General features: G+C 34.7%; 1 protein-coding gene across 14 annotated transcripts in view; it reads left to right on the forward strand.

Annotated features, from left to right (window-relative positions):
• The window catches only part of Eph (Eph receptor tyrosine kinase), a 395,699-nt gene that overhangs the window by 332,172 nt on the left and 41,529 nt on the right, over positions 1-21,998 (forward strand). For all 14 annotated transcript variants that reach the window (XM_065365324.1, XM_065365329.1, XM_065365327.1 and 11 more), the window contains exons 4-5: positions 4,940-5,225; positions 19,138-19,283. In XM_065365324.1, coding sequence (XP_065221396.1) covers positions 4,940-5,225; positions 19,138-19,283 — 432 coding nt within the window. The remainder of the gene's footprint in view (positions 1-4,939; positions 5,226-19,137; positions 19,284-21,998) is intronic.

Consider the following 21,998-nt stretch of genomic DNA (forward strand, 5'->3'; position numbering starts at 1 on the left):
TTTCCTTCCCCCTTCCTCTCTTACGAACCATTTCTGGTCTCAAATTAACTCCACTTCAAAATCGAAATAGTTTATTCGGGACATAGGAGGAGGAAATAGGAGGTTTCAATTTTCAGGTATGTTTTTTGAAGAAGAGAGAGGGGAAGAATAAAGAGTTTGAAGAGTTTGATGAGTGGAAAGTGGAAACTTGAAAGTTATTGAGACCGAGGAAATAGAAAGTTGCGCACTCTGTAAAATATGACTAGGACGTGAAAATTGATCGGAAAATTCGAGTTTTACATTTTCTTTTCCATTTTACGTATACTCTCGAGGAAGAGAATTGAAGCAACATACGAGTACAAGAGCACCCTAGAGTACATATTTTGCAGGTATCGAAGAATGCAATATCCACGTACATCCTTTTATAAGAATTACTTTGCATCGAAAAGTCACACTTAATGGCTCTTCTGTTCTTTCTGTTATGACTTGAGAAAGAGTCAAAGTGAAGGGAAAAAATATGAACGAACCTGTTTGTTAAAATATCTCGTTAACAACCCGACAAGTTTTGTGAAATTACCTCGAGAATAGGGGGCGCAGTATTCGGCGAGGGTTCCTCGTGAACTCGTATACTGGCACTTTTTACATATTTGGCAAATCTCTTTCACCGGGGTAAGTATACGTAGGATGATAGTGCTGAGGTGATGAGGCACCGTATACGTACTATGATATTAGCGCAGAGGTAAGGGTGCGAGTAAGAATCTAAAATACGTGAGTAAATACCCCTGATCTGGGGTTCGTTAAGGTGTACAGCTAGTAGCGGGGAGCGAAGGAGGCGGTAGAAAAAGGTGTGCGTGTTGAAGAAAAGAATTTTACAGCTCTTTTGGGACAACGAGGACGATGGATGAGGAGAGAAAGTGTGTGTATGTGCTGCGCTATACCTACCTATAGCATAGTGCACGAGAACTTGGAACGCCAATTGGATATAGCGTGTTGATTTAAACGGGAAAAAGCGTCTATATTGGAAAAATTTCTTCTCGTGTATCGTATAGTGTGATATAGGCGAGTAAAGTACACCCTGGAGAAATCAACGGGCCGCGCCAAACACGAAAACCCGTCAACTAGTGTTTTCCTTATACTCGTACACATTTTCGCATATATACTCGTACCAGTAAAAGCTGCTGCAGTATGGTTTCACACTGTTAGCGTCACCTTCTCTGCGTTGGTTTCCTCACTTTTCTCTGGCGATGGTGTTCTGTAATATAACATCGCTATTGGTGTATCTCTATACATCATGCTATATACCCCACTTGTGTGGAAATGATGCCACATTCTCAAAGCTTGTGAGAGAAGGGAGGTAAATATTTCATTTGGGAAGGACTTTGGCTCAATTCATGAACTAAGGACTGTAGAATGATGACTATTGTAATGACATCAGAGAATCATGCACCATTGATTGTCCATAATTTTATGAGACTGGCGATGAATGGCCTATTTCACAGATGAACTCTCAATGTATGTCAAAATTCAGGGGAATAAAACATGAAATTAACACGGGAAAATTCAGGTTTTGTCGTTTTTTTTTCAAAACCAGTTGAGTTTTGAGAAAAATTCATGAGAAATTTTTTGTACACATTGAAAAAAAGCCAGTTGATTAAAGTTTATTTGAAGCTTGATAGCATCACTGTTTATGAGAAAAGTTTGAAAAACTAATTTTTCTTATGTAAACTTTGCTTTCCACCCCCCCCCCCCCCCTAAAATAATTGGTGAGGATGTCGTGATGTATTGGGCAAATACTATCAACTGAGAACAGAAATCAACGAGTACCCGGATCCACGGTTCTTACCCAAATCTGAAAATTACCCGATTCCTATCCGGGTAGTGAAATTCTTGGAAAATGACGTACAGGGTGCCCATAAATATTGAGCACCCCTAAGAAAGTTTTCTACTAAAATACTTTGGTTAGTCACAGTGAATGATAACAATGATAGCACATGATTGGTTGTTGGACTGGAGAGATAACATTCCACCAACCATATGCATCTATTTCACGTTGCCAACCTATATTTTTAATGAAAAACTTTCTTAGGGGTGCTCGATATTTCTGGGCACCCTGTAATTTTGAGCAGTTCATCTTTATATCACTAGGATCGCTATATAAAGATGAACTTTTTTCATCACTTTGATTTGGCAACCTCACATTTTTCATTGTTTTTCACTACCTGGTTCTGTACCCAGGTAATCGGGTTGCTTTGTGGGTTGAACCCGGAAACCCGACAATCCGGGTACCCGTTGAACTCTGACTGAGAATACTGGCAACTCCATTGAAAAATGGTGTTTTATCCTCCTAGTGGCCTGGGGTGAAACTAAATTTTACCACGCATCTGATTTGCTGATTCGAATCTCGTGGACGCGCGAGATTCATTTCAACCCAGGCCATTCAGATTACGCTAAGTATTGTTGAGACAAAAACGCTCAATGTATTTTAAATGGAGTGGCCAGTATTGTTAGTTGATAGTGTTTGGCATGGGCCAGTCTGAAAGCCCGAAACAAGCCCAAGCATAACGCTATGCTGGGAGTGACGTGTGTCATCACTACATTCATGTTGGGTTGGGCTCGGTTTATTTGGCGCCCAACACAGATGTAGTGATTACACAAGTCACTCACAGCGTAGCATTGCATTTGGACTCATTTTGGGCTTTCAAGTTGGCCCTTGCAGACCTCTAGTAAACACTTGGTGGCTGTATATTTTTATTTTTTGCAATTTGCAAGATTCCTAAGACAGAATGTACTTATTTCAATTAAGTTCGAGGGGATACAGCTTTTTAATGGGCCTAGTAATAATACCGGTTTTGATTCTTACATTGGCTAAACAAATATTCTCATCTTTACTAACATTAGGTTGAACAATAACATGCACTCAACCCTATTTTCTCTGTGAATCATCTTCTACATATCAGTACTGCTTAACCAACTCTACATACATGACAAACAACATTTCTCTATGTCATATTGTCTTTTTTTTTTTAGGTAAATTGGATAAATAATCTTTATAGGTACCACATGGTCCAAAACGAGTGTAGAATTTTTTACAGGAATTTTAAATGTTGGATAATTGGGATCTTGTATTAACAACACCCAATTTATTGTTGAATGGAATGTTACTTCCATTACAAATGAAATGAGCTGGAGTAATCATAATGATGTCTTTGAGATCACCAAACACATTATGTGAGCAGTCTTGAGTTCAATACATTTTCAATTCCTTTTTACAATATATTTTCAAAATTGAGCATGCCAGAAATTGTTTTTTTGATACATTTTTTCACTGATAAAATTAAAAGTTCGTTGACACCTCCCAACCAGGGAGTATTTTCAAGAATGACTTTCCATTGGATGTTGTTTTCAAAGCAGGAAGGAAACTTTGTTGTTTCTTTTGAAATTTTCTTTCTAAACGTGATCAATGAACAATTTTAATTTTTTAAATTGTGCAGCATTATCAGAAATTATATTTTTAGGCATGTTTCTCTCTAGAATGAAACGACGAAAAATAATTAAAAAATCTGTAGCTTTCATACTTTTTACAAGTTACCCCCGCCCTCATAAAGAAAATCGCAGTAAGGGAAATCGCAGCCTTCGATTAAACCTGAAAAATTTACATCTTTTGAAAAAAAAAAGAATTCAAATGATAGGTAATATATTTTTTGTTTCGAACCTTCAGTTATTCATTTTCTTTTATATTAATGTACCCAACTTGAAAACATATTTTTTTTTGTTTTTATAGAAAATTTTTTCATTTCAATTTCACTTTCTCGCTTTTACTTTTTTTTCAAATTATTTGGAAGTTCAATTTCTACCTCCGTTTTCTATACAATTTGACATTTGGACTTTGATTTAAAAAAAAAAAAAAAAAGATTGAGAACTGATTACTTTGCTTTTAAATGTCCATTGAACTCCTCTCTCCCTCTCGAAGCAAAAAAGACCGTTCAACTTGATGAATTTTTTTAGGAGTAAAATACTTACTGACCTTGATTTTTGTCTTTAATAAAAGAAAAACGCGTTGATGAAATTTTAAATTGAAAATTTTTTTTCTTTTTTTTATTATACTCTTTACTTTTCGACAGCTTTCAAGAACACAGAAATACCCTTTTGATATTGGATTTGTTTTTTGAACTTCGGATATCCTTGACAAGAAGAGAGAAAAAAATCGATTGTGAAATTTCACTATGTTGAAGCTCACGTTCAAGGATATTCATTGGTTAACACGAATTTAAAAAGTTTTGTCAACTTTTTTTTTCTACGTGAATTGATTATGGAAAAAGCTATCCTATGTACCTCGAACCTACGTAGGTACCTATAGGTAAAGTACTACGAGCAGAATATGTGTACGAGAGAATGCCAGAATATTTATCGGAGTTTATGCAAGTTTACGTATACGTACTTATAATATGAAACGTGTGCACAGGTGTACCCATACATACGTATAAAGTTGCATAGATTTATTTATTGTAATGTTTTTCTATGTGTGTACGCTGTAACACGCTCGTTATTACGATTTCTTTTTCTACGCCAAGAAAATAATGGATAACGTAGAGAAGAAAATTTTAAAACGAGTTTGCAACTCGAAGTCGTCTCAAGTTTTTCGAGTAGGTGGGATGTATAGTATATTGTATGTATAACCCTTGATAGGTACATATAAGTTGAACATAAATACGAATTTTTTTTCCTTTTCTATACGTTACGAATTATCCTAGGTGTATACCTATTTTTTTTAGCTGAACATGTATAACGTCTCGGTCAACGATATTTTTATTTATCTTAAGAGATGAAAATGTCTGGGAAAAAATTTTTACCAATGTTTATTCCTCTCGTTTTCTCTGTGTGGGCAGAGAGTTATTTTTGTACCTTTTTTTTCTACGTGGTTCGATATTCACGGTGTATTTTCTCATTCTCTATGTTTCAGTGGGTGGAAGAAAGTTTTACCAATTTTGAAAAAGGTATCAATTGGCGATCGTACGTGGTTTGTGATGTAGCCTATCATAACGTCAACAACTGGCTATGGACGCCTTTTATCGAAAGAGCTCAAGCGAATCGTATCTATATCGAGATCAAATTCACCATACGTGATTGCTCGTTGTTTCCGGGGAACGCGTTATCCTGCAAAGAGACCTTTTCGTTGCTGTATTATGAATTCGATGCTGCTACGAGAGAACCACCACCTTGGGAGCCTGAAAGTTATAAGTTGATTGGTGAGTACATTTTGTTATTTTTTGTGTATTTAGAGTATTTAGACGTAATCTGATGGTTTTCATTCGAATGTTCAATCCTAAGATAAAAATGAAAGATGATAGTAAGAAAAAAAAATTATCACTCATATTTCTGCAAAAAAAAAAAAACAATTTTCCTGCATATCTTGAAAATTGCAGGAAAAAGTAAGTTTGGATCCGGATTTTTTTGTGGGGGAGGGGGGAAGGGGGCAGACTTAAGAAGAATAAAATTGATCAAAAAAAATGATTTGTGTCAAGGATGCGAGAGGTGACTTTTTTCAGTATAATCTCAACCTCCTTCCTAACAGAAATCGTGACATTTTTTTTTTGTTGAAATGTCACAAAATGTCTCAATTTTTTGACGTTTATTCAATATTTTTTGAACTGTTTTTTTTTCAAACTTTTCTTCTTTTTGTATTTTAATTCTTTTTTTGGTCGGACACAAATCTTTTTTCTTTCCCACCCTCTCTTCCTTCGAAAAAAGTAAAAAGTACTCGTAGGTAGTTTAACTCTTCGACATTTGGATTAAATAACTTTGCTCAAATAAGAAAGAACTGTATTTATTCGACATTGGAAAAAATTGTAATTTTCCTGTGGTTTTTTTTTCAGGATAATTTTATCCCTTTTCATCCCTCTCCCCTCCCCCCACCCATCCCATGGATCTCACCGAATTGTCACTTGTCACTTTTCTCTGTACTGTTTTGAAGATTTTTGAGCTTTCATGTGACATCATAAATTCCTTTTGTTTTTTTCTCATTTTTTGGAGTTTGATGCATTTCAGTTTCAGTGTTTTTGAACGCTGGAAATGGCTCCCATCATTTTTTCAATTCGAAAAAAATGAATAATAACGTTTTATAATTTTGTATAGTTTCCTTTTCACTTTAGATTTCTTTTGATATTTTTTGATATTTGAGCTTGTTTTTGTTTTGTTAATGTGAATCGATTCCTAAACACCAATTCGAAAAGTGCTTAAATTTTTTCAAGACCGAATGAATTGAATAGTAGCTTTGAATATGAAATATTTTGTTTTCTTTGTCTTATAAAAATGATATCGTTTTGACGTTTTTTGTTGTTTATCCAATTTTTTATTTTTTTCCTTTTTTAATTTGGGCTGAATTGAAAATTTTTCTGGCTGGAAAAGTAATACGAGTGCCTATTTAAAATTTTCGCTTCTAAAAAAAGTTAACGAATTTTTGAGTCTTTTAAAATCATCATTCTTAGAATAGTAATTTTTTCCTCATTCAAAAATAATTCAGAGTTTTATTTAAATTTAATTCAACAAGAATTTTTTGTTATTTTTAAAATCAGTTTCTTTCTTAAATACTCTAGAAAATTCCATATTTTTGTAATTTCAAGGTTTTTAGGAATTATGATATCGATCTTTCCAAACTTGTAGTTTTTTTTTTTTCTAAAATTAGTACATAATAGGTACGTACTTGTTAATCATTTATTTTACTGAATTTGTTTTTCCATTTATCTTGGATCAATTATGTCAGATCTGGCATCATTCGAAATCCATCTGACATGAGAAATTTTATGCCTGGGACTGAAAAATCGAGAAAAATAACCAAAAACTTGACAATTTTGTTCGATCATTCGAAATTGGCAGTAATGACTAAAAAATTGGCACCTTTGCATTCCAAAATATTTTCCCAATTTCAGGAATGATATTTTTTAATATTTTGGCTAAATCAATGAGAAATATTTGGGAAGAAAAAATTTTCAAAACACAAATTTATTCAAAAATCAGTGATTTGAAAATTTTTAACCGCTCAATGGAACCCTAGGAGTGGTCTTGGATTTTGACTGCAATAGCAGAGATCGACGCAGAATCTCAAATGCTTTCATTTGGAATTGGGAAATTTTTCCTAAAACAGGTTAGGTAGCAACTGGAGCGAAAAACCCACAATTTTTTTTGAAAATGCCCTCTTTTTGAGCCCCTCTTTCTTCCCTCCAAAAGCACCTCCGGGTAACTTTCAATTCAAAATATATAAATTTATTTACAAAAATTTGATCAAAATCCGTTTTTTTTAAATTTTCTCCGAAGCAGCTCATTCATTGAAACGAGCTTTTGAAATTTCTTTTTGTATCTAATTCAACCTCTCGACTTCATCCTTATTAATTTCCTTCGCGGAATAACCAACTGCGCTCCGTGGGCGGTTATTTTTAGTACAATAGTTGACCGTTTACAACATCGACTAATTATGGCGAATCGAGGAACAAATCCGTTAATTGCTGTTTTATCGACATCTCGTTTGCCTAATTAGCAAATTATGTACGGAATCTGGGTTACCATTGGACGATGAAAAAACTAGGTTCTGACGTCATCATCGTACAGTGAGAAAATTTCCATCTCGTAATGGCGCTGGTGGCCGGTGGATGACGACGATGACGACGTTATGAAAAACTACCTACATCGTCGCCGCTTTTCCTTTTTTTTTTCCTCGCTGCTTTACGCCCTTTTCTTGTCGTCGTATACACAGTTCGTTATATTCGTTGGTTGGTTGGTGAAAACACGACACACAATAAATAACAAATTACATATAACTCGTTAAACTTCTCGTTATACGAATTAGCCGAGTTAGCGTAGGTAATTTAGAGAAGAAGAGGCGCGAAAGGTGCAGCGGCGTAACTTTATTGTTAAAATTATAACGTTTAATATTTAAGGCGCGAAAAGTTTTCGCATTTTAACGTAACGACGACGACGACGTGCGATAGTACGAGTATGCTGGTGGTATTCAACAGTCGACGAGGCACAAAATACAGAGACACCAAGTCAGCGTGAAACTACCGTATTAAATACATTGTTACAGTTTTAACGACTTGCTCGACTCGATCTTTCGTAATTTACACAATTTCAGCGCTCGTTCATTATGTATCGTAGTATATATACGAGTATGTGCCGATGTGCGGAGAGAGAGTCAGAGCATAAGTTCTCTCGCTCGCGTATGTGTTAGGATATTTGGGATTTGGTGGCCACAAAATAAACCTTAGTAAGTCAAACGCTCACCTGAGATTTAGACCTCGTCTTGTTGAATATGTCGTCTCTCTGTGTTTGTTGCCTTTATTTATACCCTCCACTCAGCCAGTATATGTACGCATCAGAGGCTTCGAGACGCGAGCGTATAATTTCCACGCTGTTTAAAATTATTCCGGCAACATCTCTTCTTCTCCTCTACTCGTCTGAAGCGTATAATATAAATTCTTAAAGAGTTAAAACTTGAGAAAAGCGTCTTTATAATTTCAAACTTACCTGCTTCTTTCTTCCATAGCACCGCAGCGCGCCAGCGATGATGGGGTTTTGCGCGCGCCAAACCAGCATAATATTTTGTTTGCGTTTCGCTTCGACGGTCAAATGCTCATCTCTCTGTTATTCGGCTGTGCAGATACTGGGACAGGAAACGAGGCCGAGGGGCACGAATTTCTACCCTGGAGGAAAGTACTCGTATACAGGGTGTCTCGGTGTTGAACGTATGTTGTGTTTTGAAATTGAAGCAATTGCGGGTCTTGATGTTGAAAGGGTGTGAAATTTCTCTGTATCAACTTTCAAACTCTCATTTTCTTCTGCACAATGGTATTATTTGTTTTGTTGCTCGGCTGCTCTCTCTATATAGTCAAAAAATTCAAAAAATTCTGATTTTTGCCATAATTGCCAAAGAAGTGCTATTTTTGTAAAAATTGCCAGAAAAGTCCTATTTTTTGTCAAAGTTGAGAAAAGACCTTATTTTTTCTAGAATTGTAAAAAATTATATTTTTTGTCAAAATTCTCGAAAAGTTCTAATTTTTGTCAAAATTATCTAGAAATTCCCGCTTTTTTGCCTAAATATCCAAAAAGTATTGATTTTTGCCTCAATTGCCAAAAAAGTCCCATTTTTATAAATATTGGCAAAAAAGTCTTGAAAGTTTTGTTTTTTATCGAAGTCAACAAAAGGTCCCAATTTATTATAGAATTTGTAAAAAAATTACATTTTTTGCCATTTTCAAAAGGTTTTAACTGTTGCTGAAATTGCCAAGAAATTCCTGTTTTTTCGCCTAATTATTTTATTATAATTATAAGATGTGATTTTTGCCTCAGCTATTTGAAAAGTCCTGTTTTTTGCCTAAATTAGGTACTGCAAAGGGTGTTAGTTTTTGTCAAAATTTTTAGAAAGCCTCTTTTTTTTTGAAAATTGTTAAAAAATCCCAATTTCTGTCAATGAAATCATGATTTTTCCACAATTTTCTAGTTTAGTAGAAAGTCCTCTTTTTGCCAAAATTTTCAAAAAAGGCTTGTTTTTAGCCAGAGTTGTCAAAAAATCTCGTTTTAAGTTATGTCTGAAGTGCCATAAAAAATCTGCTTCATTGTCAAAATTGTCGAAAAAACATTCTATTTTCGCCAATAAAATTGTCGCAAATTGCTCGACATTTTCGCAAAAAATCTTGTTTTCTGTTCATGTTGACAAAAATCACTATTTTGCCATATTTGTTGAAAAGTCCCCCCCACCCCCCCTACCGTCCGCCCAATTTTGTTAAAGAGGTGCTGGTTTTTTTCGGCATATACCAAAATTATCCAAAAATCACATTATCTACCTGAAATTCTGTAAAAGGTCCTGTTTTGTGCCAAAATTGTCAAAAAGGCTCCATTTCCGCCTAAATCGTTTTTTTAACTCAATTTTTGTCAAAATTGTGAAAAAAAAGTCTTGTTTCTTTGTCAAAATTATCATAAAGTTCTGTTTTTTGTTTGTGTGAGAAAAGTTTAGTTTCTAATCAAAATCGTCAAAAAGTCTCACCAAATTCTTATAAAAATAAATTGTCAAAAGACCTCATTTTTGTCAAAAAGTCCTGTTCCTTGTCAAAGTGATCAAATTCTCCAAAATTATCAAGGCCCCTTTTTCGTCAAAAATGACAAAAAGTCTTCATTTTGGTCAAAAAATTCTGTTTTTTGCCAAAATTGTCAAAATTGCCACAGTTTTGCCAAAATTGTCCAAAAGTCCTGTGTCGCGCCAAAATTATCAAAGAATGGACTAATGTTTTTTTGTTGAAATTGTCAGAAAGACCTCATTTTTGTCAAAAAGCATCGTTTCGCGTCATAATTATCAAAAAGTCGTGTTCCTTGCCAGATGATCATATTTTCCGAAATTGTCAAGGCCCCATTTCCGTTAAAATTGACTAAAAGTCCTCATTTGGGTTAAAAAATTCTGTTTTTTGCTAAAATTGTCGAAAAATTGCCACCGTTATGCCAAAATTATTAAAAAGTCCTGTTTCGTGCCAAGATTGTCAAAGAATGGACTAATTGTAAGTGCTGTTTTTTGTCAAAATTGTCAGAAAGACCTCATTTTTGTCAAAAAGCATCGTTTCACGTCAATTGTCAAAAAGTCCTGTTCCTTGCCAAAATGATCAAACTCTCCGATATTGTCAAGGTCCTATTTTCACCAAAATTGACAAAAAGGTCCTGATTTTGATCAAAAAATCCTGTAAGTCATGCTCCTTACCAAAATGATCGAATTCTCCAAAATTGTCAAGGCCCTATTTTCGCCAAAATTGAGTCCTCATTTCGTCCAAAAAATCCTGTTTTTCCCAAAATTTTCAAAAAATGTCACAGTTTTGCCAAAATTGTCAAAAAGTCATGTTTCGCGCCAAAATTGCCAAAAAAAGTTCTGTTCCTTGCCAAAATGATCAAATTCATCTCCGAAATTGTCAAAGCCCTATTTTCACCAAAATTGACAAAAATCCTCATCTCTGTCGAAAAACATGCTTTCACGCCAAAATTGTCTAAAAGTCCTGTTATCTGTTTGTGTTTGAAATAAAAACTTTGCAAAAATTGCCAGTTTTGCCTTTTTTCATTTCCTAAATTGACATTTGTAATTTTCAATTCAATTTTTTTTTTTTTTTTCGTTACTTATTCTCTTCATTTTGACTCGCCTCCTCTGCCAAATTCTCCTCCCCCCTCCAGCCAATAATATTGATTGTATAGTTGATATTTGAAGGGTTTGGAAAATTGGAAAAATTAATCTGGCAAATCAGGAAAAACTCTAGGAAAATCATTTCTTCAAAAGGGTGATATAATTTTTAAAATGGCTTTATCATCTTGTGGAAAAATTATTTCTCTACAAAAAAGGTATATCATCATTTTTATCCATCGGTGTTACAAAATTCGAATCGATACAGGAACGTAAAGATGTTGAAAGAACTTTTTTGGGGAGGGGGGAGAGGGGAGCGAATTCAATTTCTTTCAGAAAGAAGTCCTCGATCTACATACTTATTTTAGGTATCTTTGTAATTGAAGATATGGAACCTTGAAAAAAAAAAGTATTTTCCTCATCATTTGTTACAGTCTGTTTTGGAATATTTCTCAGATGACCCCTCTTCCCCCTCTCCACCCCACACCTTAAATGTAGTCCTCTAATTCATTCTCTTTTTTTTTTTGTTCGTACCCAAATTCAAAATACAGATGACAAACGTCTCGATGGGACACCCTGTATGATATATCAGGTTGTCTGCGCTTTATGTACGTACGTACGTTTCTTGCTAGTTTTTATCTGGAAGAAACCAAGCGAACGCAAAAAACGTCGGTTTATTATTGGTCATTTTATAAATCCTTTTATTTTATTAAACTTTATATAAAGTTTAAGTTTAACCCTTTTAACGATAATTTATTATCTCGCCGGAGATAACTAATAAAAGTTTTAACGTCGTAAATGGTTAAGTTTTAATAAAGCCGGGGCGAGTTTTTCGCTCTTTGAAGAATGCTAAGTTATGAAAGGTCGCAACTTTTAATGCACTTTTGTACATATAGCCTCCGCCCTCTCTTACGTCTCTCGCGGCTTCGGCCGCTTCATCGTCTTGTACTTTTTATCGAAAATTGTATTGTATACACAGAAGAACGCTGCGCTCTGCGCTCGAGTTATGTCTACATTATGGATGGAGCGAATTTACGCTGAGCTAAGCGTAAATAAAAAAAGTGATGAAGCGCCCAAGAAAAACAACCGATGAATTTTTTCGCTCGCAGTTGGTGGGATTTTTCATTTCGTGTGTGTTTTTGTTTTTTTTTCTCTCTCTTCTATGCGCCATGTTTCCTTTGCGAAAAATGAATTCATAATAATATGCGATAAAACCACGGTACGATAAAATACGTTAATGTAGGTCAGTTCGAAACCTTTTAACGTGTTATCCAATCGTTAGGATTTTTTTCTGTGTGTGGTTGTTTTTCTGTTCATCGGGTTAGCAATGGTATGAAGTAGCCAGGTACATACCTATAGATAGACCTTCCGACTGGATACTGTGAAGTAAAGCGTCAGTCATAAGTACGCCGCCGTGGTATAATTATAAATTGTGTGTGTATCAGCGGCATGCGCTAAATTTCACCGCTTCGCTGTACCGAGCGATGATGCCGAAGATGAATTATTAACCGAACCGTGGAAGAGTGAGGGGGGTTAGGGTTTTGTATCTATTAAGTTGTTAAATTGAAACTTCATCACGCGAAGTATAACGAACGCGAGCCCAACATCGATGACCGGGTTCGCTCGTTAACGTCGTTCAAGACTCGTGCTCTTCGATATGAATTATAGATAACGATGACAAAACACGAGTTTAACTCGTTTAGGTATGTAAGGGGTGCATTTTTTTTTTAGAGCAATGGGAGAAAAATAATTAGAAGATATACCTGGTTAGAAATGACGAGTGTTTTAGAGAGTCATCTGCTCCCCTCTACCTCGTTTTTATTGTGCTGGTTTGCAGAAAATCGAGCCTGGATAGGTCTGAGAGTTCATTTTTAGGTATTCGTCTGGCTTTTCGATGTTTTTCTCAAAATGGTTTTATAAAAATGTAAAATGTGGTCAATTTTGAAGCCCTCGAGTTGATTTTAAGTCCAATAAAGAGGAGTCTGTTTTTGGAAAAGCCAAAATTCGTTTTCAAGAAATGCTTTTAAAAATGCCAAAAAAAATGTTTACATAGAATTCAATTGATTTAATTCTGAAACAGAAAATTTGGTTCCTGCTCCAATATATTTCGAACCATCAGAAAAAATTTTCTAGACGGATGTGTCCATGTGCCCTATCCCAATTTTGAAAAAAAGTAAACAATACCCAATTCGTCTGTTAGATTCTTTTGAAAGTTTGAAGTTCTTTTTGGTGGTTTTGACCCAAAAAGCGAAAAACTTGTTCCCAATTTTAGCAAAAAAAAAAAAAAAAAAAAAAAAAAACAGTAAAACTTCAATTTTTAGCGATTTGGGGTAGTTTTTTTTTGGAATTTAACAAAAAAACATGAAAGAAAAATTCGTTTGAAAAAAAGAAAACTTATGGCAATTTTTGGAAAAAAAACAAGATTTTTGGAAGTTTTGTAAAAAGAAAAATTTATTTGATAATTCTGGAAAACGAAAGATTTTAAAACAATTTTTGAAAATTTTTACCAAACAAACAAAACTTTTTCACAATTTCTGTCAGAAATAAAATTTTTTGGAAACAAAACTTTTTCAAATTCAACTTTTTTCTGGATTTTTTTGCGGGCATTAATATTTTGGGGGGGGGGGTTCAAAATTTCATTTAAACTGAACTAAATTATAAATTGGCTTACAAGTACGCAAACCATTGTTTTTTTTTTGCATCTCCAGTCTCCACTCACACTCACAGGGTGCCTAAAAAGGGCCATATTGAATAAAATTCTCACTTTTGAAAAATATGTAGAAAATTATATTCCATCACTTTGAAAAAAAATGCTAACACTAAAAATGACAAAATTCTAAAAAAAAACTACAAGGTGTCCAAGAAAGATCTCAATAGGAATTTTTAAATTTACAGACACGCACGTAACTTATCAGAAAATAGCAGTTGACATTATTTCGGTTTGAAACGATCTAAATTAATTTCTACATCGATCGAAATTTTTTAAAAATTAACAGGGTGCCTAAGAAAGACCTCGAGACGAATTTTTTTTAATTTCAGAGGTTTCAAATTCTCAAAAACTGAAGTAGACATTAGGTACGTCTGAAGGGAAAAATTGATTTTAATATCGATAATGGAATTATTAAAATTAACAGGATGTTCATTAGGAAAGGTCTGAAGAGAAATTTCTTAAAGTAATTGCGACAGTCAATTATCAAAAAAAATAAAAAAATTATTTATCTAATGTCATTTCAATTAGAAATAATTCAAGTAGTTGATCTCAGCCCTAGATTTCAAAAATCAACTGGTTTCCTATAAGAAAGACCTGACGAAACATTTTGAAAGACAAATTTCAAGGAATTTGTGATGATCTCACCATTTGATCATGAAATTTTGAAAACCAACACGGTGTCCAAGAAATCGCAAAGCAAACAACGGGGTGTCTGAAGAAGACCTTAAAATTTTTTCAATTCCAAAAAATCGTAAATTTTCGAAAAATTGGAAGAAAAAAATCATTTTTTTTTTTTCATTTTATTGTACAGAATTTGGGGTTTCACAACATTCCAACGTTTTTGAAAAACAATAGCGTGTTTAAAAAAGACCTGATGAGGATTTTTCAAAATTACAAGAGCTGTCACTTTTCAGAAAAATCGATTTGACATTATTTTGATTTCAAATATTTCAAGTCGATTCCAAACTCGATGGCTAAATTTTGAAAATTAATTGTGGCTGTCTAAAAAAAGCCCTATGCGAAAACTTGGGTTTGAAATTTTTGGGACACCCTGTAGGTACAAAATATCATAGCATAGGTATTTCACCAATACAATAATTTTTATTTCGAATGCGACACAAAATAAGCTCTATCGTGGCAATTCATTCGATACAGAGACCCCCCCCCCTCTTCCTCTCGAATAATCTCACCTACAAAACGTAGAAAAAAATGGCGAAGCAACGAACGCCGCCAATTTGCTTCATTGAATTTACACCTGTGCACTTGTAGCATTTTCAACCTACATTTCGCCTTTTCCCACCGCGGATTATCCCCTTTCGGCGTCTCGGAATTTAAAAAGGAATAAAAGAAATGAAGAAAAAACCCTCGAAGCCCCGGCATCGAAGAAGCAGACGATTAACGCGAACACTATGGCGCTTCACCCTGTTTCTCTCCGGATTCATGGCGCAACGAGCGGCGAAAAATGAATAAAAAATAACCGAAAAACTTGATTTATAATAATTAAAACTTTTTTAACTGCACACCAGAGAATTCTAATGAAGGCAAAAGCGTTCCCCGTGCTTGGGGCTTTTCAATGTTTTAATGAAATTTCTTTAAACTTTTTACCACCGGCTTAATTAGTTTGGGAAAAAATCGTTACAATACGTTTGTCAACAAAAAGTAATTACAAAAGTTGTATTACTTTAACGAAACGCCATCGGCGTCCTTTATTTTAATCGCGCCATCTCTGTCTTTCTGCGCTTCGATAGAATTGTTGAAAAAAAAAGTATAAAAATTAAGAACGACGTATTCGCGCTTTTATACTTTTCTTTTTACTCAAAATCTACAATGTACATCCCTTCGACGACGACGACGACTACGACTACAAAAAAAAAAGCAAAAAAAGGAAAAGAAATGACAATTTTTTGTTCTTTTTTCGGTTCCAAAGTACCTCATACTATACAGATCGCGTTAAACCTTTAAAACTTTTCTCTTTTTGTCAAATTCGGTTCCATTGTTTCGCTATATACGAGTAGCAAAGCGATAGAATTTCTTTCGACAAGAACAAAGAGACAGCGAAGTAAAAAAAATTCTTCTTTAACCAAATTAAAATCAATCTTAGGCGAATTCGTTAACCTCATTGCGCCCGAGACTCGTTCTTCGGTTCGTCTTCATCGTTCGCTTGTCTATACTCTAAACCTAAAGTAAGTATATACATAATACATGCAAATTCCAACTGTTAAATCCAATTTACATACACTCTAGCCACCCCAATTTAGACTACCCCCTCGTTTCCCTTTGCTCCATCCAGTGTCTTATATAAGTAAAAGAAATTTATTCCGAGAACGCACTTTTCTCCGCTAACAGAATAAATAAAACTTGTTTACATGCTAAAACCGCATCTTCACTCGTATATTTCAAGACTATACAGACTATGGTACACGGAGTACCATATAGTACAGTATACTACACTCCTTATATAATATTGTAGCAGTGTATACCCATAAGTAAGTACATGAGATATACTTCTTATGTACCATCATCACCACGCCACCTCATCTCTCGTTCTTTTGCCCTTTTTTTTCGCCTTTTTTTTCATCCAAGTGCAGAGTACAATACTCCCTCGAGTTTCTAGGTAAATTCTCTCTCTCCGAGTGCTACAAATTTACCATTTATGCAGTATATGTACTCGCTTCGATGTACGAGTAGGTGTAGTACATTTGCTTGTACTAGGTAGGTAAGGTACCTACGTAATGTACCAATCAGCACGTACTCATCTTGCAACGTTCATCAGGTACGAGTACAGTTGTACACGTAAACGTTTTCTCATTAATTTTTAATATACGCGACATGGATGGCGTTTATATGTACGAAACTACGAGTACGTACCACATAAATACACATATACAGAGCGATGTATCTAATATGTATTTCCAGTCTCGTGTGCGAGTACATTTACGTAGGTACCTACGAATCGAAAACCGTCGACGAGACATTTTTGTTAACGTGTCAAAATGACGAAGAGAACAGAGAGCTTACAGCACAGATCTCACCTTATAATAAGTAAATGCTTCGTAGCGTATTCTTCTCGCATACACACACACCTTCGTCTCTGACACGACGACGATGGTAATTACGTAAACGAAATCCTCATACAAGCTACCCCCATAAGAGTCACCCCTGTTTCAAAAATATGCAATGTAAATTTACTATGCGAGCATTGCGATTTTTAGGTGAAAACTTCCGCATCTTGGAGTTTGATTAGGGGGGGGGGATTTCTTCTCAGAAAAGTAGGACTCCAAAAAGGTGGTATTTGCCAAAGTATTGAAATGAAAACCCAAAGACAGGTTAAGAAGAAGAGTAATTTTTGATTGGTCTCTTACTCCTGAAAAAAAAAGTCTTCAAGAAATTATGGGGAATCATAATACGAATCATAAGCAGTGAAAATTTGATCAATTTTTTTCATTTAGAAAAACCATACCTAAAAGTTGTAAATTTTCAGTGACTTTTAAGAGTCGAATATCACTTAGACTCCGTCATTTTTTTTGGATCCTCTGGAAATGACTTTTTGATTTGGGTAAAAGTTGATGTTATAACTCAGTAAATATATTTAGCAATGTTGAAATCTTTGAGGAGGGAAATATTATCACCACGAGGTAAAAATTTTTCAAAATTTTGGAATGTTCCATTTCGGAATGCTTTTGAAGATTGTGACGCTATGGATTTTTTGAAAAAATGATTTCCTTATCAGATTTTTCTTAAGAAACCTGTTGATCTTCTAAGTTTATTGTAGAGATCAACTTGGGCTGATTCAAATTTATTCTGCTGTTTTACGAAACAATTTTTTTTTTTTTTTTGAGAATTGATGACTTGAAAATTTTATTTTAGATCTTTTTTGGACGCACTGTTGGTGTTTGAAATTAGGTACTCAACTTACCTATGCAAATCAATTTTTTGTCAAATGGCGTAATATCAACTCCAGTTTTTGAAAATTGAAAATCTCTAGAATTTTTTGAAATTATTTTCAAGGTCTTTTTTAGACACCCTGCTAATTTTCAAAAAAAAAAAAAAAATTACTGATTACTTGAACCGAAATAATGTCAAGTAATTTTTTTTGAGAAGTCAGCAGCTTTTGCATTTAAAAAAATCCTGATTAGATTTTTTTTAGACACCCTGTTGTTTTTCAGAATTTTGTAATAAGTGTTAGAATCATTTTTTTTCAACCAACGCAATATCATTTTCTATTTTTCAAAAATTTAGAACTTTTTGGAATTGAAAAAAAAAAATTAAATTGTTTCATCTCCTTGTAGATTTTTAAAATTCAAAATTCCGTCGTTTTGTTGAAATTTTTTTGGAGGGAGGGAGGGAGGGGGAGGGGGCAATATCTGCTTCTATTTTTGGAAATTGAAAACTTTTGTAATTTTTGAAAAATTCTCGACGTCTTTTTCAGACACCCAGTTGATTTTCGAAATTTTCTCATGATGGTAGAATCGACTTGAATTATTTAAAATCGAAATATGTAATGCCAACTTCTATTTTCTGAAAATTGACAGATTTTCGATTTTTCTATTTAAAAAATCAACGATCAGATCTTTTTTAGACGCCCTGTTGTTTTTCAGGATTTTTCCACCAGCGTTTACCAAGCCGACACTTTTTATTTTTCAAAATTTTAGAACATTTTCGAATTAAAAAAATTATGAAGTCTTTTTCAATCACCTTGCTAATTTTCAAAATTTCATCATCAGTGTTGAAGAAATATAAGGTGACTATAGGTATGTAAGTACTTGTATTTTTTTGAGAAGTGATTTATTCTGCAATTGAAGTAAAAAATATCATCAGAAATGATCTATGTTAGACACCCTGTTAATTTTCAAAATTTTGTCATGAAGGAGGCATCAACTAGAATTATTTACAACCGAAATAATGACAACTGCTACTTTTTGAAAAGTCACGGATTTTACTATTTAAAAATCCTGATCAGATCTTTTTCAGACACCCTGTTGTTTTTCAGGATTTTGTTATCAGTGTTGGGATTTTTTCAACAGTTTTTCCACTTTTCTATTTGTCGACTATAAAAGTATTGTTCGCAATAAATTTCATAAATTGAGAGAAAATGAGTTGAGAAGTGGGAGTGCTGGGCGTCAAGAAATACCTAGTCTCAAATTGCTGTTCGCGGTGAAAACCTAAATGCTTGAGAAACATTCGAATGTTAAAAACCCTAATTTAAAATAATCTGATAATTATGTAAACATTTCTTCAAAACTTAAGTATTCATAAATTCTTCTACATAAGCTTGTTAATTATACGCTTAAATTGTATTTTACAGGACGTATCGCGGCCGGAGAAGGACGTTTCAACACTAACAGCGAAGTGATCATTAATACGGAAGTGAAATCTATACCAGTTACGAAGAAAGGCGTATATTTCGCATTCCGAGACCAAGGAGCTTGTATATCGTTGTTAGCAATTAAAGTAAGTCATCAACAGTCATATACTATACTCGCTTATGTATGTAGAACTATACTCGTTCATTAGTTGAGAAAATGGAAAGGTGAAGGTGTATAAACTTGAAGATCGCGGGAGATGTAAGGGAGAGAGGGGGGAAATGGGTAATTAGTTCGCAATATGGTGTACAACGAGGTGAGCATTTAGCGTACGTTGCCCCTTTTATATAGTACCAAGGTGCATGTGGTTTACACGGCTGCGTGAGTGCAACGAGATGAGCAATTTATAGACCAGTTTTTTTTTCTCTTCTATTTGGCCAAAAAATCATCGGTCCGAAGCTGCCCAGCGGGTACCTGTTGAGAGACAGAGAGAGAGAGAACCACAGAACGTATTTACGACAACGATGGACGAACGGACGTGAAGTACCTGGCGAAATGTGTTGTAAATTATTTGAGAAAATTGTGGCGCGCGCGTATATTTTTGGCATTTTATTTACTACGCTGCGTTGTCTTGTCCGCAAAATTCAAACGAGCTTCGATGAAATAATCGTAATTTTATCTCGACGAATAGAATATTTATCTCATCGATCGTACTCCTGGCTGTAAAAGATGGATCCGAGATGGAAATGCGTGCGCAGACGTGGCGTAGAATAATCAAGTTTATTATACGGAGAGCCAGAGCCGCCGAGTCGCGGAGTTGCAATTTATGAGATGTGCCAGACCATACGGCGTCCTAGACTGAGAAATTCAACTTGCGAAGAGCGTTTTTCTTGTTGGTATTTGTGATGTATTTGCGTTTATTCGACGTTGAATTTACGTGGACGTGGACGTAGAGTTCCCTTTCGCGGTGCTGCTTTGGTTCGGTTCACGTCGTCGTCGCAAGTTTTCAACCAGATGCCGACGACTGTCTTCGTTCACAATTTGTGGTTATTTCTTCATTATATTATGGAAAAAAATGCAGATAAGGGATCTGGGGTTGAGATTAATTATTACGCTGCGACGTCTGCCTCCGGATTCGGGGAATTGTTAATTGGGAAGTGGAAGTCAAAAAGGTCGAGTCCAGTTGGGAAGAATTACGAACCAGATTATCTAATTTTTGGTTATAGAAAACAGCCAAGCTGAGGAAAAAAATTTACATCATTTTTTGGATTTGATCTCTCGATGTTTCTATGGCATCTAATTTTTCTCAAATAACTTAGGAATGGGAAATTGAAGGCTCGAATCCAAAAAATGAATAAATATTCGAACCCAGCGCCCTCGAGTTAGTTGGAATCGATATGTCACACCATATTTACATACATATTTAAATTTTGTTTTAAAATAAGGGGACAGGAGGGGCATTGAGGGATCGTATGCGAAAAACAAGTGAAAATTCGAACTCAGTATCCTTTGGTACCTAGAAAACGATATGTCACTCGCCATTTTGAATTTTTCGTTTTATTTTGTCCAAATTCGAGGGGAGGGGGGCTTGGAAGAGTCGAATCAAAAAAATAAGTCTATATTCGAACTCAGCGCCATCAAGTCAGTAACAATCGATATGTAACATCAATTTTGAAATTTTTTCGAATTTCGACCTAAATTGGGGGCCCTTGTGCTTCAAAAGGGGGTGTGGAGATCCCATTTTGAAATTTGTTTTGTTTCAAAGTACGAGTAAATGAAAATTTGTCCTCACCGTATAATTTTGAACGCATCTCTGAAAAAAAATCATGCTGCGAAAATTTTCATTGCTTCCTGTTTGGAATTGGGGGGGGGGCGCCACTCCAAATTGGGGAAAAATTGCAAAAATTGTCCTAATCATGTGACATATCGAATAGTATGTTTTCGAAGTTGCTGAACGCGAAAATAAGATTATTTTTTTGATTCGCCCCCTTCTGCCCCCTCTGCGGCCCCCCATCGGGGTCAAAACTTGAAAAAATTGTAAAAATCGTGTGACATATCGAATAGTATGTTTTTGCAGGCGTAGAACACGAATATGAGCTTATTTTCTCGATCCGATCTCATACAAGTGCGTAATGCTGCCTCCATTCGTGTCAGAAAATAACGAAGTTGCGCAACGTATCGAATTATGTGCTCTTAAAATGCAATAGAATTATTTCTTCGACTCATGCTCTTTTTAAATAACAATTTCAAAATGACGAATCGTGGTTTTCTTAGAATCCAACGTATTGATGCGTTTTTATTTTATGGTTATTTTTTGTAAAGTGAGTCAAACTTTTTGAACTCGTACTACTCGTATAATTTCTACCAACGAAATACCCAAGGCTGCTATCGCAATCGAAGCAATTACGTGCGATATTGAATGAATACGTTCATCTTGTCTTTTCAAATATCCTTTCACATACTTAAACCAGCTTGTTCGAATGAGAAAAATTCTACGAAAAATCCAATTATTAACTTCGAAATAAAATTTTTTCACAGCTTTATGGCGTTAGCGGAAGATAGGATACAATTTTACGAAATTTTTTCCCTATATTGCGACCGTATATAACATTTACGTCTTCGTAATAAAGATATTTACCGTAACATTGGATTCGGATTTGGATTGCGATCGTATGGAGAAGGCATGAAAAAAAAAATAGAGTTAATAAAAATTTCGCGATTTTATTGGTCCATAACTAAGTCCAAGAATTGTGGCGCGCGGTCTGTATATGTAAAGGCATAAATTTTACGAGCAAATTATTCGCGATGGTTGGTTTTATAAAGATGATAGAAGAAGAGTAGGTACATTTGTGCAGTAAGACGT

The sequence above is a fragment of the Planococcus citri genome, chromosome 5 (assembly GCF_950023065.1).
Source record: "Planococcus citri chromosome 5, ihPlaCitr1.1, whole genome shotgun sequence".
Classification (NCBI taxonomy): domain Eukaryota; kingdom Metazoa; phylum Arthropoda; class Insecta; order Hemiptera; family Pseudococcidae; genus Planococcus; species Planococcus citri.